The 16,184-nt window shown below is 37.8% G+C and overlaps 1 protein-coding gene across 2 annotated transcripts in view; it reads right to left on the bottom strand.

The window, feature by feature from the left end:
* Window positions 1–16,184, bottom strand: part of SPICE1 (spindle and centriole associated protein 1) — a 74,861-nt gene that overhangs the window by 4,630 nt on the left and 54,047 nt on the right. For both annotated transcript variants that reach the window (XM_030801890.1, XM_030801891.1), the window contains exons 13-16: window positions 13,176–13,397; window positions 6,303–6,787; window positions 3,015–3,195; window positions 751–853 (exon numbers count right to left, since the gene is read on the bottom strand). In XM_030801890.1, coding sequence (XP_030657750.1) covers window positions 751–853; window positions 3,015–3,195; window positions 6,303–6,787; window positions 13,176–13,397 — 991 coding nt within the window. The remainder of the gene's footprint in view (window positions 1–750; window positions 854–3,014; window positions 3,196–6,302; window positions 6,788–13,175; window positions 13,398–16,184) is intronic.

The following is a 16,184-nucleotide window of genomic DNA, read 5'->3' as shown; positions in this document are numbered from 1 at the left end:
ACCCCAACCTCCAACACACACACAGTTTCCCCTATTATTAAGATCTTGCATTAGTGTGACAAATCTATTACAATGGATGATCTAATGTTGATATGTTATAATTGACTGACGTTCATAGTTTACATCAGGGTTCACTCTCTGTGTTACACATTTTGTGGGTTTTCACAAATGTATAATGACATGTATCTGCCATTACAATATTATATGGATAAGTTTTCAGTAATAAAGAGAAAAATGAACGTACAGGGATGGGGAAGAAGGTCCAGGTAGTAGAAGAGTAACATGACCTGGAACAGCACAGTACAATAGTAAGGATGCAGAGTAGAGACAGAAAGGCCAGGTATGTCCTTAGTGTCACTATTTACCAATCATATGACCCATCTAGACAAATCACCCAATTAGCTCTGAGAGCTTCAGTTTCACTTACTGTGAAGGAGGAAAATACTATTGGTCAATTCAGCTGTCCTGTCATACATCACTTCCTAATTTTGTAACCCATAAATACTCTACATATGTGTTATCTCACTTTTGTTTTCAGTAGCAAACCCATGCCTTTCTACTTAAAGTTTATTCCTCACTCCCTTTCCCCTCAAAATTCTATTTTCCAATTATTTTACTCTCTTTGCATGAGTCTGTCTCAACCTAAGTCAGATATTGTACACTTCCTTTTTTTACAAAGAGAATAAAATACATACCAAATTCTTTTTTTTTTTTTTTTTTTTTTAAGTAAATATTCACACTGCAACTTACCTCCTTGTATTTATCCTGCTGACAGGAAAGACAGTACTACATTTTGAGCTTTCTGGGGCTTCTGCTCCTGGAATAGATACCTCAATTGTCCTCTTTGCTCCTTCTAAAATATAAAAATAAATATTAGCTTCATTACCTTTCAATGAAATAAAAATTTCACTCAATTTCCATCTTACTGCAAATTACACATTACAAATTTGGTGGTTCTTTCCGTATTTTTTAATCTTAGCCCAAGATACACTTGAGATACTTTTTTTTTTTTTTAACTGAACTGTGAGATAAGAAACTTTAGTTACTAGTGTTAATTCAGTAGCATGCCAGTTCATAGAGAGCCAGAATCTTCAGACAAGTGGCATCACGTCAGTTCTGGAGGTGAAAAACAGGAATTAAGAGCTAGCCCTAAAGAACTTGAGATCTTTGTCCAAAAGAGCTTACCTAAAGTTTTCCCAAAAGGAAAAAGAAAATTTCTGAAGTCATTCAGTAAAACTTTAAATCTTTTAACTCGATTACATTATGACTATTACCAAAGACATTAAAGTAGGAGAGGAAAGTTGGCTGAAGAGCTCCATATGGCCAATAGCAAGTATAATTATGAATATTTCCCATATTTCAGAAGTAGGTAATCAATCAGCATATATTTACTAAGTATTTACTAATGAAAGACTTTATGTTCATCACAGGCAGTTTCACAGAGGCTCCTGGCTTTGTGTGACTTCCTGGCTTTACAAGGTAATAAAACTCTATTTAATTTTACAAAATATTCCTCAGTTACCCTAGAAAATAAAAGAGGTTTTTCATGGCATATGGTTTATTTTTATTTTTATCATTATAGTCCACAGAGGTTTTTTTAAAAATAAATATAAGAATTTTACTTACAAAAAGAATACTTTAGAGATAAATCACTGCACAGGAAAGAATGCAGTTGCAAATCCACAACTTGCTTTGTAACTTGATAAATCACATAACCTCTTTGTGCCTCAGTTTACTTATTTATCAAATAGGTATAATATTAGCCCTGTCTCCTCTTAAAGTGTGTGGAGGACTAAATTATATAACATAAATAAAAGCATATTTTAACCATACAGAAATACTGAAATGGAAGATGTATATTTAAACACAAAATTATTCTTAAGGCTGATCTGCTTTTTCTTCCTTGCACTTAGCACTAACTGATATTATCCCAAATATTGATGTGTTTGTTGCCTGCTCCCCTACTCAAATGTTAGAGTATTAAAGCCCACACATGGCAGGCACATAGTACATGTTCGCCCATAGTACATGTTCATACATAGTTAATTGATTTATTTATTCTAATCAGAAGTTGTCTCTAGGCTTCATAACTATGAAGAACAGCAGACAAAACTGTCATTTGAGGAAGCCTAGAATAAACAAAGAGAGAGGGCCCTGGGGAAGTGCATTACCATCTTTTTCCAGCAATTTCCAAAAGAGTCTGCTTTCTGGGTCTGTATTTCAAAAAGGAAATAATTTCTGAGGGGAAAACTCTTATTGGAAGATATCTTAAAGGTAACCTACCTCAGCCAGAAATAAGACATATGAGTCCCCTTCAAACACCAATGTTTGAACATCTCAGAGAACACATCAATTACTGGTACACGGAGCTTTTTTTATTCCTGATAATTAGAGCCTTCTCTTTTACTGGGCCAAAATCAATCTCTCTGTACTCTTCATGTAGCTCTGTCCCTTGAGGGCCTTTATAATGCAATTTCTGATAAAAAGCAACTTGATACATACTTCGTTTCATCAGTATCTTTTTGAATGTGAATACTATGACAATTTTTTCAGTTACTATTTTATTATTCAGAATCCCCTCTAGCTTTTCACATTCCTAAATGTATCAAAAAATTTAATTGAGTGAAAATGTTTTAACTGTTTTACAGAATAATAACTTGTAATTTGTTGCTGATAAAATTCTAAATTAACATTCAGATATTTCATGCTTAGTTGTAGCATATGACCTAAGTGAACTATACACTATAATGAATCCCATTTAGATGTAGGATAATTTAGGAACTCAGACACCAAAGATTAACTATAGGCATCATAGGATAGGAAGAATCAGGAGATCTGCCTTCTAATCCCATTTCTGTCACTTATCCTGTGAGTTAGGGCTGTTTCTTTCTGTGCAAAATTGAAGGCACCAAAATATACACTCTGGTATTTCTTTTGGCTTAATATAAACTTGCAAAATCAAGAAAAGTGAAAACCTTCATATTTCGTTTTTAAATCATGAATTTGTGACCAACCAGTCCATGCTCTGAGAGGTAACTGAACAGGTGACATTGGTGGAGAAAGATTCAAACCAACAAGTTTCTGCTGCTCTATCAACTGCAGTAGTTTTCCACGAGCCTCCATACTTTGTCGATTCAATTCTGCAATCCGTTCCTCCATACTACCTGGTGTTAGAGACTGTGCTACTGGAAAAGTCTTTGGGAGAAAAAAAAAAAAAGTACAAATTGAATACTGAAAAATCCCACAATTTTTTTTTTTATTTTTTAGACGGAGTCTCACTCTGTCACCCAGGCTGGGGTGCAGTGGCGCGATCTCGGCTCACTGCAACCTCTGCCACCCGAGTTCACACCATTCTCCTGCCTCAGCCTCCCTTGTAGCTGGGACTACAGACACCCGCCACTACGCCCAGCTAATTTTTTGTATTTTTAGCAGAGACGGAGTTTCACCGTGTTAGCTAGGATGGTCTCCATCTCCTGACCTCATGATCCACCCGCCTTGATCTCACACAATTTTGACTTACTAATGCCAGCAAGTTAGTATTCATAGCCCTTATTATATATAAATGTGAATAGTGAGCACACAATAGAATTTACAGTCCCTTTATCTAAGCATATATTCTGGGAAAAGCTTTTCTGTATCTCTTAGAATCTGCAGAGCTGCACAAAAGATCACATGAGCAAAGAGACTACTCCAAGTGAGCTGGTCTCTAAGTAAATGCCACACATCTTTGAAGACAGGTCTGCAGTTTGACAGATTAGAAAAGAGGATCTGCTATCTTTGAAACAGAAGTTTCTATAATTACAATCTTCAAATATGCACCATTTGGCAAAGATTCTGGGAATCTTGTCACTCCTTCTAACTGTATGTCAGCCTCCCCAGGCCACTTTTGGCCTAAGGTATCTGATTCAAGAATAGTTGGTGATTGGAAAGAAATATGAGAGGTAGGGTAAAAAATAGCCACCCAAAAAATATAGCATAAGTTTAATTTGAAAATCCCCCCCCCCCAAAATGTGCTTATGTCATTCCTAATTATTTCATTATTCCTAATTATGTCATTGCTTCAGTCCTAGTTATTTCATTTCTCTTTGGGAAAAAACAATCCCTAATAAAAATCACTGATTTTTAGCTTATGTCTATTAGTAATAAATAAATAGGAAAATCAGTATGAATTAAAGATCATTTTGTATTTCCAATTAAAACAAAAGAGGGTAGTGAAGACAGAAATATTAGATAGTCCCTTCTAGCTTGATCTATATACTAATTAGAAAAAGAGGCAAGCAAAACATTAGACTCTGCTGTCTTTTTTAAACCAGGAGTTGCCTGTTAACGAATAATCTTCAAAACTACGAATATATAAATGCCTCCCAGTGACTCAAAATTGAGGCAGTTGGTATTTAGTTATATACACCACTACCAGTGGCTGCTCCCTACTAGCAATATTCCTTTCTGGCTCCTCTTCTGCCAGTTCCTTCTGTCTACTACTTCTATGATTCAATACCCATATTGTCCTTATTCCCCATGACCCAGTGCTGACAGAGATGGCCCTTACTCTATGGCCCACCTCACCCTGATCTTCCTCACCAAAGCCCTCTAACCACTATTGTTAAAGGCTTTATGAACACAGCCACCTCAGGAGCTTCTAATCCCCAGTGACAGTGCCCAGCTCCTCCAATCAGAAACTTGACAGGAGCTGCCTTGGCTCTAGAAGGGGTAAAAGAAAGTGTCTACCATCACTGGAACCAGCATTTGGAGCACTTTTATAAACCCTCCCTAGCTGAATTTAGACTTCCTATCTCCCCCAGAAACAACGAAATGAAGGTTTAAGTTATCAGGTTAGCCCACAAAGTTTATTTAACTTACAAAACTCCTGCACTATAAAACGCAGACCTTTGCTACTCAAAGTGTGGTCCTCAGACCAGCAGCACTGGCATCATTTGGGAACTTATTAGAAATGCACAGGTCCCACCCTAGACCTACTCAATCAGAAACCACATTTCGGCAAGATCCCCAGATGATTAATATGCATATTAAAGTCTGGCTTTAATAATCCTTTAAAACGTTATTTCTGGCCAGGTGCAGTAGCTCATGCCTGTAATTCCAGCACTTTGGGAGGCCGAGGCAAACAGATCACATGTGGTCAGGAGTTCGAGACCAGCCTGGCCAACATGGTGAAACCCCGCCTCTACAAAAAATACAAAAATTCACCAGGTATGGTGGTGAGCACCTGTAATCCCAGCTACTCAGGAGGCTGAGGCAGGAGAATCACTTGAACCCAGGAGGTGGTGGTTGCAGGGAGCCGAGATCACGTCACTGCACTCCAGCCTGAGCAACAGAGTCAGACTCCATCTCAAAAAAACAAAACAGGCTGGGCGCAGTGGCTCATGCCTGTAATTCCAGCACTTTGGGAGGCCGAGGCGGGCAGATCACAAGGTCAGGAGTTCAAGACTAGCCTGACCAACATGGTGAAACCCCATCTCTACTAAAAATACAAAAATTAGCCAGGTATGGTGGCGCATGCCTGTAATCCCAGCTACTCAGGAGGCTGAGGCAGGAGAATCGCTTGAACCCGGGAGGCAGAGGTTGCAGTGAGCCGAGATCACGCCACTGCACTCCAGCCTGGGCAACACAGCAAGACTCCATCTCAAAAAAAAAAAAAAAAACACAAAACAAAAAAACCACCTCATTTCTATAGGAAAATCCATTCTATGTCCTCAAAAATTAACTACTCATGAGTTGAGGGCCAATACTCTTTTATGAGCCATTTTAAGAATAAAAATATTTTCAATTAACATGTGGCTGTGTGGCAAACATTCAAGTAATATTAATTCTATATTTTATACTTAAAACTTCATTCCTAACTTAATCTTAGCTTTCCTACACATTTTATCTTTGTCCTATTTTCATTTATACAATTTTCCTTTTATGCTGTCTTGTATGTACAACAGACGGATAAATAACTTGGACCTATTGTATTGAGGACATGCCAAAGCATAAGCCATCTAGCCTCAAAGCTTTCTAAGATCACTTCTGAAAAGAAGTTTCTTTTTTTTTGTTTTTTTATTATTATACTTTAAGTTTTAGGGTACATGTGCACAACGTGCAGGTTTGTTACATATGTATACATGTGCCATGTTGGTGTGCTGTACCCATTAACTCATCATTTAGCATTAGGTATATCTCCTAATGCTATCCCTCTCCTCTCCAATACTATGCAGCCAGAAAAGAAGTTTCTTAAGTTGCCCAAGCTAAAGTTCCTATTTAAATTCCTATATGTCCCTAATCAATCCTTAAATGGTACTCACAGAAGTCATGTCACTTGCACTTTCCTGTTTGTTCAACTCCCGGAGTCCATCCCCTTGCTCTCCTCTGGGCTCAATAATATTATTCATATGTGCCTTGATAGCTGAATTCTGCAATGTCAAATCAGCAATTCGTGTCATTATGTCCTTTCTTTGTATTAATGACTCATTTGTTCTCAGCTGCTGCCCATCTCCCAGTACTGGGAGCTCTTCTGAGAATGTGGGGCTTCTTGACTGTTGAGTGTTGGAATGGGAATTGCAGAGGGGCTGTGAGAGGTTAACAAAAGGAGCCTGAGTTTTGTTCTCCAAATCTTCTCCCATATGAGAGACTCTCCATCTCTGAGTGAAGAGACGATTCTCTTCACTTGAATTCTGAATGTCTGTATCAATAGGTAAGGTCTTCTCTTCCCAATTTTGTTCCTTCTCAATTATTTCCACAGTTGGAGGAAGTCGTGGAGCAGGACGAGTTTGAACAGTCCTTCTCAATACTATAGATAAGAATTTAAAAATAACAAACATGTATTATTTTCCCATAGATTGGCACTATACTCATTTCATTAGCCCACCATGGTAGTTAGAAAAGTATTTCAGTAGAAGGGTTTGGCTTCTGAATGCTTAAACTATTTTCAGCAGAGAACACCCCAGCAATGCCACCTCTCGTAATCAAGTACAGAGACTTTTTATATTCCTTAAAGCATTTGTCAGTACCCTGTGAAAAACCATCTGTCAAGTTCGCATTTTAACACATACATTAACTCACTTCTGGGAATCTTGGGGAATGAGGAAGTGGGTATAAGTACCCAATTTAAACAGCAGATAGCCAGGAAAGGCCTCTCTGAGGAAGTAAAATTTTTAAATGATTACATATGTAATAGGAACTAGAGCAAAAGACATTACAGGCAGAAACAACAACATATGTGAAGGCTCAAAAAACAGGAAAGAGCAAAGATATGAGGCCAGCCTACCTGTAGCATAGCAACAAGGAGAGAACCGGAAAAGCAGGAGATTAGAGACGTGTGCAGTGGCCATTTCTGGCAAAGCCTTTTAGACCATGTTAAACGTTTTGTAATTTAATCTAAGAGCAATGAAAACCTAGAGAAGGTCTGGCAATGATTTGATTTACATTTCTTAAATGCTGTGGATAATTGGAGGATAGCAGAAATGGAAGCAGAAAATCCAGGAAACAATTGCAATAGTCTAGAAGAAAGATGATAGTAGCTTTGACTAAGGTATATTGGCATTAGAGATGATGAGAAGTAAATAAATGTGAGAAATATTTTGGCAAAGAACTGAGAGTAATGAACTAGAAATGGGGAGTGAGAAAAACACACAGATCAAGATGACACATATTTTGAGTAGATGGTGATCACATTTACAGATATGTTGAAGGCAAGAGGATAGACTTAGGGGAAGGAGGGCTTATCAAGAACTTAAGGTGCCCTATGATTCATCTGTGTATCCATCCAAGCAGATGGATACATGGGTTTAAAAATCAAGAGAGACATCTGGGCTAAGATATAAAACTGAAAGTCACTGACATTTAGAAGGTATCAGAAGCCATGAGAATGAGTGAGATTATCCAAAGAGAAGAGTAGAGGGAGAAGAGAAACCAGTATCAAGACATGTAGGGTCAGGTAAAGGAGGGAAAAGCCAGCAAAGCAGACTAAAATGGAGTAGTCAGAAAGATAAGGAAAATATTACACCAACATGGCATCAAGGAAACAAAGTGGTTAATTGTGCATAATACCACTGTCAGACCTGGAAAGATAAGGACAGAAAAATGTACCCCAGACTTAGTAACAGGGAGGCCACTGGAGCCCTTAGCAAGAGTAGTTTAGGTGGAATGTCCTAATTAAAAGGAGGGATGCTTCTAGTTCAAGACTACAGACTGAGCACACATTTATCTCACCTCCTTTCATTGACAGCAAGGACATATAAAAGGAAATAAACCCATAATCAGTAAAGAGAATAGTCTGGGAAGAGAATCATTAGCAAACAAGATATTTCAGCAAATCTCTGGAAGACTGGGAGTAGATGGAAAGTATGTGAAAGAGTACAATTGAGCAGAAACCATACTCCAGAATACATATACACTAGAAGGAAATGACAGGTGAAAGCCAAAATTTGGTGGGGGGACCCTGAAAAGGCTACAGCCACAAAGCTGACAGGTACAGAGGAAGAAAGTGAGAAGCAGAACTGAAATCTGAGGAATTATTTGAAAATTTGTCTACTGTATACTTTTGCCAGTCAAGCTGCTGCACACCACTTCCCTGGACCATTTCTAAGCAAAAATCAAAGACCGAAACAGCAAATGTGACAGCCTCAAGTGAATGGCTGGATCCTACTTACACACTCTAAAAGGAAGCCCATAGTTAGCAAATCATGCCCATATACACCAAGAAACCACATAAGGGAAAGTCTACTGGGAAAACAGACCTAGACTTATCTACAGCACAGAAGAGAAAATGTATGACAGCTACCTATAATATTCAACTTATTCATTCTTAAATACAAACGAACAACAGAAGAAAACCAGCAGCACAAAAGAAAAAAGCCAAGACAGGTAAACAGAACAGATCAAGAAGAAAAGAAAATTCAGGTACAGAAGAAAATGGAAGAGAATTCATAATAGAATTCTAACTAGTATCCTCGGAAGAGTTTCTGGAAGATACTGCATTCATAGTAAGTGTCAATGAAAAAAGGACAATCAGACAAGTAAGGGCTCTTGCTTGGAAATTAAAAATACAATTGACAATATTTTAAAAATCCTAAAGATAGGCTTGAATATAAAGTGAAAAAATCTTCCAGAATATAAGAAGGAAGATATAAGGCCAAATACATAAGAAGATCCCAACGATCAACATAAAATTTCCCCAAACTGAAGAAAGTCATATGTCTTCAGACTGAAAAGTCCAACTAGTGTGTCTCACAGTGCAAGAAGGTAAAAACCCATATTTAGACATACTTTGTGCAATTTCAGGATAAAAACAAGAGATCCTAAAAGCTTTCTCAGAAAAAACAAGTATGTCCAATATAAAGAAATAAAAGACATCTTATTATCAGACATCTCAACTGAACACTGAATACTAGAAACCAGTGGAATAATGCCTTTAACTTCTCAGGAAAAAGAACTACTGACCTAGAATTCTTTAGCCACATTATCGATCAATCAAGTGTAAGAGAAAAATGAAAACATCTTCGGATTTTCAAGAACTCAGAGTTTACCTTGCATACGCTTTTTCTGATTATTTCTTTCAGAAAATTGTGAAAGAAAACCAAATAATAAGAAATAGAGTCCAGGAAACAGGTGATCCAATCCAGGTGTGCAATGATACCAAGTCCCAGGATGAGATCTATGCAGAAGGCCCAGCAAGCAATCAGTGAAGGCTGCAGCAGGTTTAAAGGGCTTTGAGAAGGTGTCTCTGGGGTGAAAGCAGATTCCACGCCACAGACAGTATGACTAAAGGACTTGAAGATATGGTGAAAGCACATTATTCTTTTGTCAACAAGAAAGTAAAAGCAATTTGAAAGTCTACACGAAGCAAAAACTGTACAAGAAAGTCACAGTATAAATATATAGCAAACTAAAAGAGTCTGAGCTCTCATAACATGAAATAAGAATTCACATTGATTTTCATAAGAACTTTTTCCTTTGCTTGGCACAAGGACTGGCAGTAACAATGGATTCAAAAAGAAAATGTAATGGTTATTTATTTGCTTTCACTTTTCAATATGTATATAGACAAGACACAGAAAACATAGTTGTAATGGAAGAGGTTAATGAAATCAAACTTAATAATGTGAAAGGGAAAGTATAATTAACTGAAGGTGGGAGGTAGAAAACAGAGGAGAAGCAGAAGGGAAGAGACACTAGTATTCTATGTAGTGGAAGTCAAGAAATACTATCTAAAGTTAAAAAAGAAATAGAAAGTATTTAAAACGACAAAAAAATTAAAAATAAAAACAGAACTATCCAGAGTAGAGAAGGGGGGTAGGTGTTATTGTGAATTACACTCTCTTCTTTCATAGGGAGAGTCTATAATTACTGTGTAGAGTTGGTATCTCAAGAAAAGAGATGCAAAAATATTTTATATTAATTACAGAGACAATTACCTAATAAAAATCGAATTGGGATAAAACTGACTGCCTTTAGGGGTATGTACTGTGAAAGTTGTCAGAATCAAAATGGAGTCATTTGGCTGGGCGCGGTGGCTCACTCCTATACTACCAGCACTTTGCAAGGCCAAGGTCGGCAGATCACCTGAGGTCAGGAGTTCGAGATGAGCCTGGCCAACATAGTGAAACTCAGTCTGTACTAATAATACATATTTTAAAAATTAGCCAGCCGTGATGGTGCACGGCTGTAATCCCACCTACTCAGGAGGCTGAGGCAGGAGAATAGCTTCAACCCAGGAGGCAGAGGTTGCAGTGAGCTGAGATGGCACCATTGCACTCCAGCCTGGGCGACAACAGCGAAACTCCATCTCAAAAGAAAAAAAATTCAGACATTTGTGTCAGAGCGCAAGTGACTTTATCAGAGTCACTTTATCAGACACAAGTGACTGATAAGTGGAGCCTTAAAAAGCCAGGAAGGAAGGGTTCTCATGCACATATGACTGATAACAACAACTGCTCAAGAGACTTCAAAAACCAGAACCTTGCACAAAGGCCACCACAATCTTACACAAAAAATAATTCTGCAAGGACATCTACCCAACAACTGCCTGTCCAACCTTAGACTGATGCCACCCTTGTTATTGATCCTTGTAGCCAAGGATAGTTATCTCAAAACAACTTAAATAATCCTCCTCATTTCCCCTTTAAAAACTCTTGTCTTCCTTTACTTCCCTGAATATGCCCACCATATTCCCACTGCAATTCTCAATCTCAAATAAATATCAGTTTCTTTTAGAGAGCCTTTCTCTGGGTTAAATTGACAGTACTTTTTAAAAAACCATATACAAATATGAATTAGAATGAACACTTTAAAATAAGGAATGAATGGGACATCAGAAAATGAAATGAAACTGCACGCAAATACACACACACACACACACACACTACTCATTGAAGAAGCATGGCTGTAAAGAAAAGCAGAAATAAATCAATAGCTAGAGGAAAATATTTATGATAGGAAATTCTACAGCAATATTGTCCAATATGGCAGCCTCTAGCCACACGTGGCTATTCAAATTTAAGTTAATTAAAATTAAACAAAATTTAAAATTCAGTTTCTCGGTCACTTATCAGGTGCTCACTAGCCCCATGCAGCCAGTTGCCACCATTCTGGATGGAACAGATACAGAACATTTTCATCAACCCAGAAAATTCTATTAGACAAAGCTATCCTAAAAGAGAACTGAATGCTGATGAAGGGCCCTATGTATCACCCATTTTCATCTGCATGTTCTGTTTAACTGAATAATTCTTTATATGTGAGTATTCCAAACAATTCTTGAAAAATATAATAAAGCATCACCAATTCAAATACATATTCACAAGCAGCTGTCTGCACATTATAAAATAAATGGGCAGTTATTTTAAATACAGACTTGCTGAAGACACTAACAAAATGTTGTCTATAGCAATCCCTGACAAATTTGCTTTAACAAGCATTTAGTACGGTTGTGATCAGAGTAAATATATTTATTGTAACTGAAGCCCTCTGAAGAGGAAATACTGAATCATACAATGATAGAGCTGGAAGGAACATTAAAGATAAAGAAATGTCTTCTCATTTCATAGATGGAAAAACTTAGGTCTAGAAAAGGTAAACTATCTGAGCCTCATGCCTCACAGCTAGTCAACGATAAATGGGCCAAGATACCAGCACTTCTGACTCTCGGCCTGGCACTGTCACCACTGCACCACACTGATCTGACGAATGCTACATCTGCATTATAAATACCAAAACAGAATTTTTAATAGCAAGGATTTGCCATTTTCTTTAACCCCTGGGCTTCTTTGTGTCCTTTATTGGAAACACATCAAAGTGCAGAAAATTGCACAAAATTTGTATGTCCCAATAATAATAAAGTTATTTTTCTGTTCTCCTATGTAAAAATAAAAAAAAAAGTCAAAGAAATAAAAATTCAGGCTAATCAGACCTGAATAATATTTTTCAAAAAACTTTGGAAGAGAGTTTAAGATGGTTCTTTTTTTGACTAAAGACCTCTTTAAAAATGAAATAAAAACAATAGCTCCAGAAAAAATGTACATGGGGACAAATAAATTTAATCTTCCCAACAATGAGGTAGTCCATGGAACTTCTGAAGACCATTCATGAACCCTAAGTTAAGAATCTTTGAGCTAAGAATAATACATTCTTAACATGTTTATTCAAAACTCTACCTGTGAGCTGCAAGAGTAACTCAAAAGCTATTTTTAATTGCCCATTAACTTTATTATAAAATTCCCTCAACTAACTCAGCTGAAAAACTTTTGATGAGAAACAGGTGAATATAATGACCAGATGTCACTTACAAGACCCTTAAAGTCACAGTTCTCACCTTTCCTTAGTCTAAATTTCATTACTCTTTGGAGTATAATCTCCTGCTTCTAACTCTTTGAAATGCTCCTGGACCACAGGCACAAAAGGGATTCCCCTTACTCTGCATCTTAATGCTAAGGACTCTGATCTTTTGATCTGAGTTTAATACAATGTTTAATAAAATAGATATACAATAAAATTAATTAAATGTCACACATGACCACAGGTATGATACACATAGCATGAAAATTCTTCCTTCAGCCTAAAGGCTATGTGTGGTAATCAGTGTCTTTTTCAATTCTGTTTCTCATGTAATGGTGAAAGTAATACATTGCACAAATGAAACATAAAAAACAACTTTCATGTGACTTTAGAAGAAGACTTACCGTCCTGAAGAGGAGAGAATTTTAAGTTGCTCTTCTGCCTGGGTGGTGTTAACAACACAGCTGGCTCAAAAATATGTGCTGGAAAATTCTTGGCCAGATTCATATTATCTGGAGGGTCTGGCACCTGAGACAGTTTAACAGGCAACTCTTCCTGTGGGAATTCAACCACTTCCTCTCTGAACATCAATGGCACTGAGACATTGGCATTTACAACTGGACCCTCTGAAGAAGATGAGAGGATATTAGTACAATATGAACAAAAAGAAACTATGAGCACATTTCAGGTATTTATTCTTAAATGCATCTCAGTAGAGTGCAAAATCCACATGAATCAACATAGCTCCACTTTCTAGGCTGTATCCTCCTCTGCCAATCATTCATGGGCAGGCTCCTGGGGGGCCAGTACTGATAAGAAGTTACTGTTTTTGAGAAAATCACTAAGGCCTCAAAGCCATGAAAAGTGAGCCACTGAGGGACTCCTAAAAAACCCTACGTGGCATTCCAGAGTTTGTCTTTTTTGTTTTTCTTTTTTTTCACACAGAGTCTCACTCTGTCACCCAGGCTGAAGTGCAGTGGAGCGATCTTGGCTCACTGCAGCCTCGACCTCCCAGGCTCCGGTGATCTTCCCACCTCAGCCTCCCGAGTAGCTGGGACTATAGGCATGCACCATCATGCCCAGCTAATTTTTTGTATTCATTGTAGAGACGGGGTTCACTATGTTGCCTAGGCTGGTAGAATTTTTCACTATTTGTTATGAATAGCTTTTTAATGGTCATAACAAGTAACAAAATGGCTAAAATGGGGTATATTAATGCACTGACCTCCATATATAAGGCTCATTACAAAACAAGGAACTTCACAGGTCATGCATTATCACAACATAGTCACATTCCATATTATTTTAAAAGAGTTACAAGAGCTAAGACTCAGGAAGATATTACATAAATCTTTGGTCTCACCAACATAAATCTTTCTTTTTCCACAGGCAATAACAAGAATTAACAATAATTCTACAATACATTTACTCCCAGCCCTTCTCACCTATAGGATAATTAAAAGCTTTCTCAGTAGTGAAGCTTAACTCAGGTAACAGTAAAGCACTAACATATTCCTTGACTGAGATATTAATAGCAAGACTTGCCAGGTGCGGTGGCTCGTGCCTGTAATCCCAACACTTTGGGAGGCCAAGGCAGGTGGATCATGAAGTCAGGAATTTGAGACCAGCCTGGCCAACATGGTGAAACCCTGTCTCTACTAAAAACACAAAAATTAGCCAGGTGTGGTGGCAGGTGCCTATAATCCCAGCTACTCAGGAGGCTGAGGCAGGAGAATCGCTTGAAACCGGAAGGCGGAGGTTGCAGCGAGCCGAGATGGTGCCACTACACTCCAGCTTGGGTGCCAGAGTGAAACTCCATCTCAAAAAAAAAGAAAAAAAAGTAGCAAGACTCCACCAGAAGACAGAGATCTGCCCTAGCCATTGAGTTTACCTCATGCAAGTTAAATTTTGGTCAGCCACTTCTTAGAATCCATCCTAAGAAAACGATTTTAAACACATAAAAAACACTTTTCTTACAGATACTCATCAAAGTCTTACTTAAAAGTAAAACACATGAAAAAACCGAAATGTCCAATTCAGCCTATAGCATATGATGGTACATGAGATGAAGGAAGAATTTCAAAACAACACTACCACACGTGAACAAAAGTTATGAATTTCTTTTTTTTTTTTTTTATTATTATACTTTAGGTTTTAGGGTACATGTGCACAACATGCAGGTTTGTTACATATGTATCCATGTGCCATGTTGGTGTGCTGCACCCATTAACTCGTCATTTACATTAGGTATATCTCCTAATGCTATCCCTCCCCCCTCCCCCCACCCCACAACAGGCCCCAGTGAGTGATGTCCCCCTTCCTGTGTCCAAGTGTTCTCATTGTTCAATTCCTACCTACGAGTGAGAACATGCGGTGTTTGGTTTTTTGTCCTTGCGATAGTTTACTGAGAATGATGTTTTCCAGTTTCATCCATGTCCCTACAAAGGACATGAACTCATCATTTTTTATGGCTGCATAGTATTCCATGGTGTATATGTGCCACATTTTCTTAATCCAGTCTATCGTTGTTGGACATTTGGGTTGGTTCCAACTCTTTGCTATTGTGAATAGTGCCACAATAAACATACGTGTGCATGTGTCTTTATAGCAGCATGATTTATAGTCCTTTGGGTATATACCCAGTAATGAGATGGCTGGGTCAAATGGTATTTCTAGTTCTAGATCCCTGAGGAATCGCCACACTGACTTCCACAATGGTTGAATTAGTTTACAGTCCCACCAACAGTGTAAAAGTGTTGCTATTTCTCCACATCCTCTCCAGCACCTGTTGTTTCCTGATTTTTTAATGATGGCCATTCTAACTGGTGTGAGATGGTATCTCACTGTGGTTTTGATTTGCATTTCTCTGATGGCCAGTGATGATGAGCATTTCTTCATGTGTTTTTTGGCTGCATAAATGTCTTCTTTTGAGAAATGTCTGTTCATGTCCTTTGCCCACTTTTTGATGGGGTTGTTTTTTTCTTGTAAATTTGTTTGAGTTCATTGTAGATTCTGGATATTAGCCCTTTGTCAGATGAGTAGATTGCAAAAATTTTCTCCCATTCTGTAGGTTGCCTGTTCACTCTGATGGTAGTTTCTTTTGCTGTGCAGAAGCTCTTTAGTTTAATTAGATCCCATTTGTCAATTTTGGCTTTTGTTGCCATTGCTTTTGGTGTTTTAGACATGACGTCCTTGCCCACGCCTATGTCCTGAATGGTATTGCCTAGGTTTTCTTGTAGGATTTTAATGGTTTTAGGTCTAACATTTAAGTCTTTAATCCATCTTGAATTAATTTTTGTATAAGGTGTAAGGAAGGGATCCAGTTTCAGCTTTCTACATATGGCTAGCCAGTTTTCCCAGCACCATTTATTAAATAGGGAATCCTTTCCCCATTGTTTGTTTTTGTCAGGTTT

The sequence above is a fragment of the Nomascus leucogenys genome, chromosome 21 (genome assembly GCF_006542625.1).
Source record: "Nomascus leucogenys isolate Asia chromosome 21, Asia_NLE_v1, whole genome shotgun sequence".
Taxonomy (NCBI): domain Eukaryota; kingdom Metazoa; phylum Chordata; class Mammalia; order Primates; family Hylobatidae; genus Nomascus; species Nomascus leucogenys.
The sequence above is the reverse complement of the archived record's forward strand: the minus strand, read 5'-3'. Positions and strand labels throughout refer to the sequence as shown.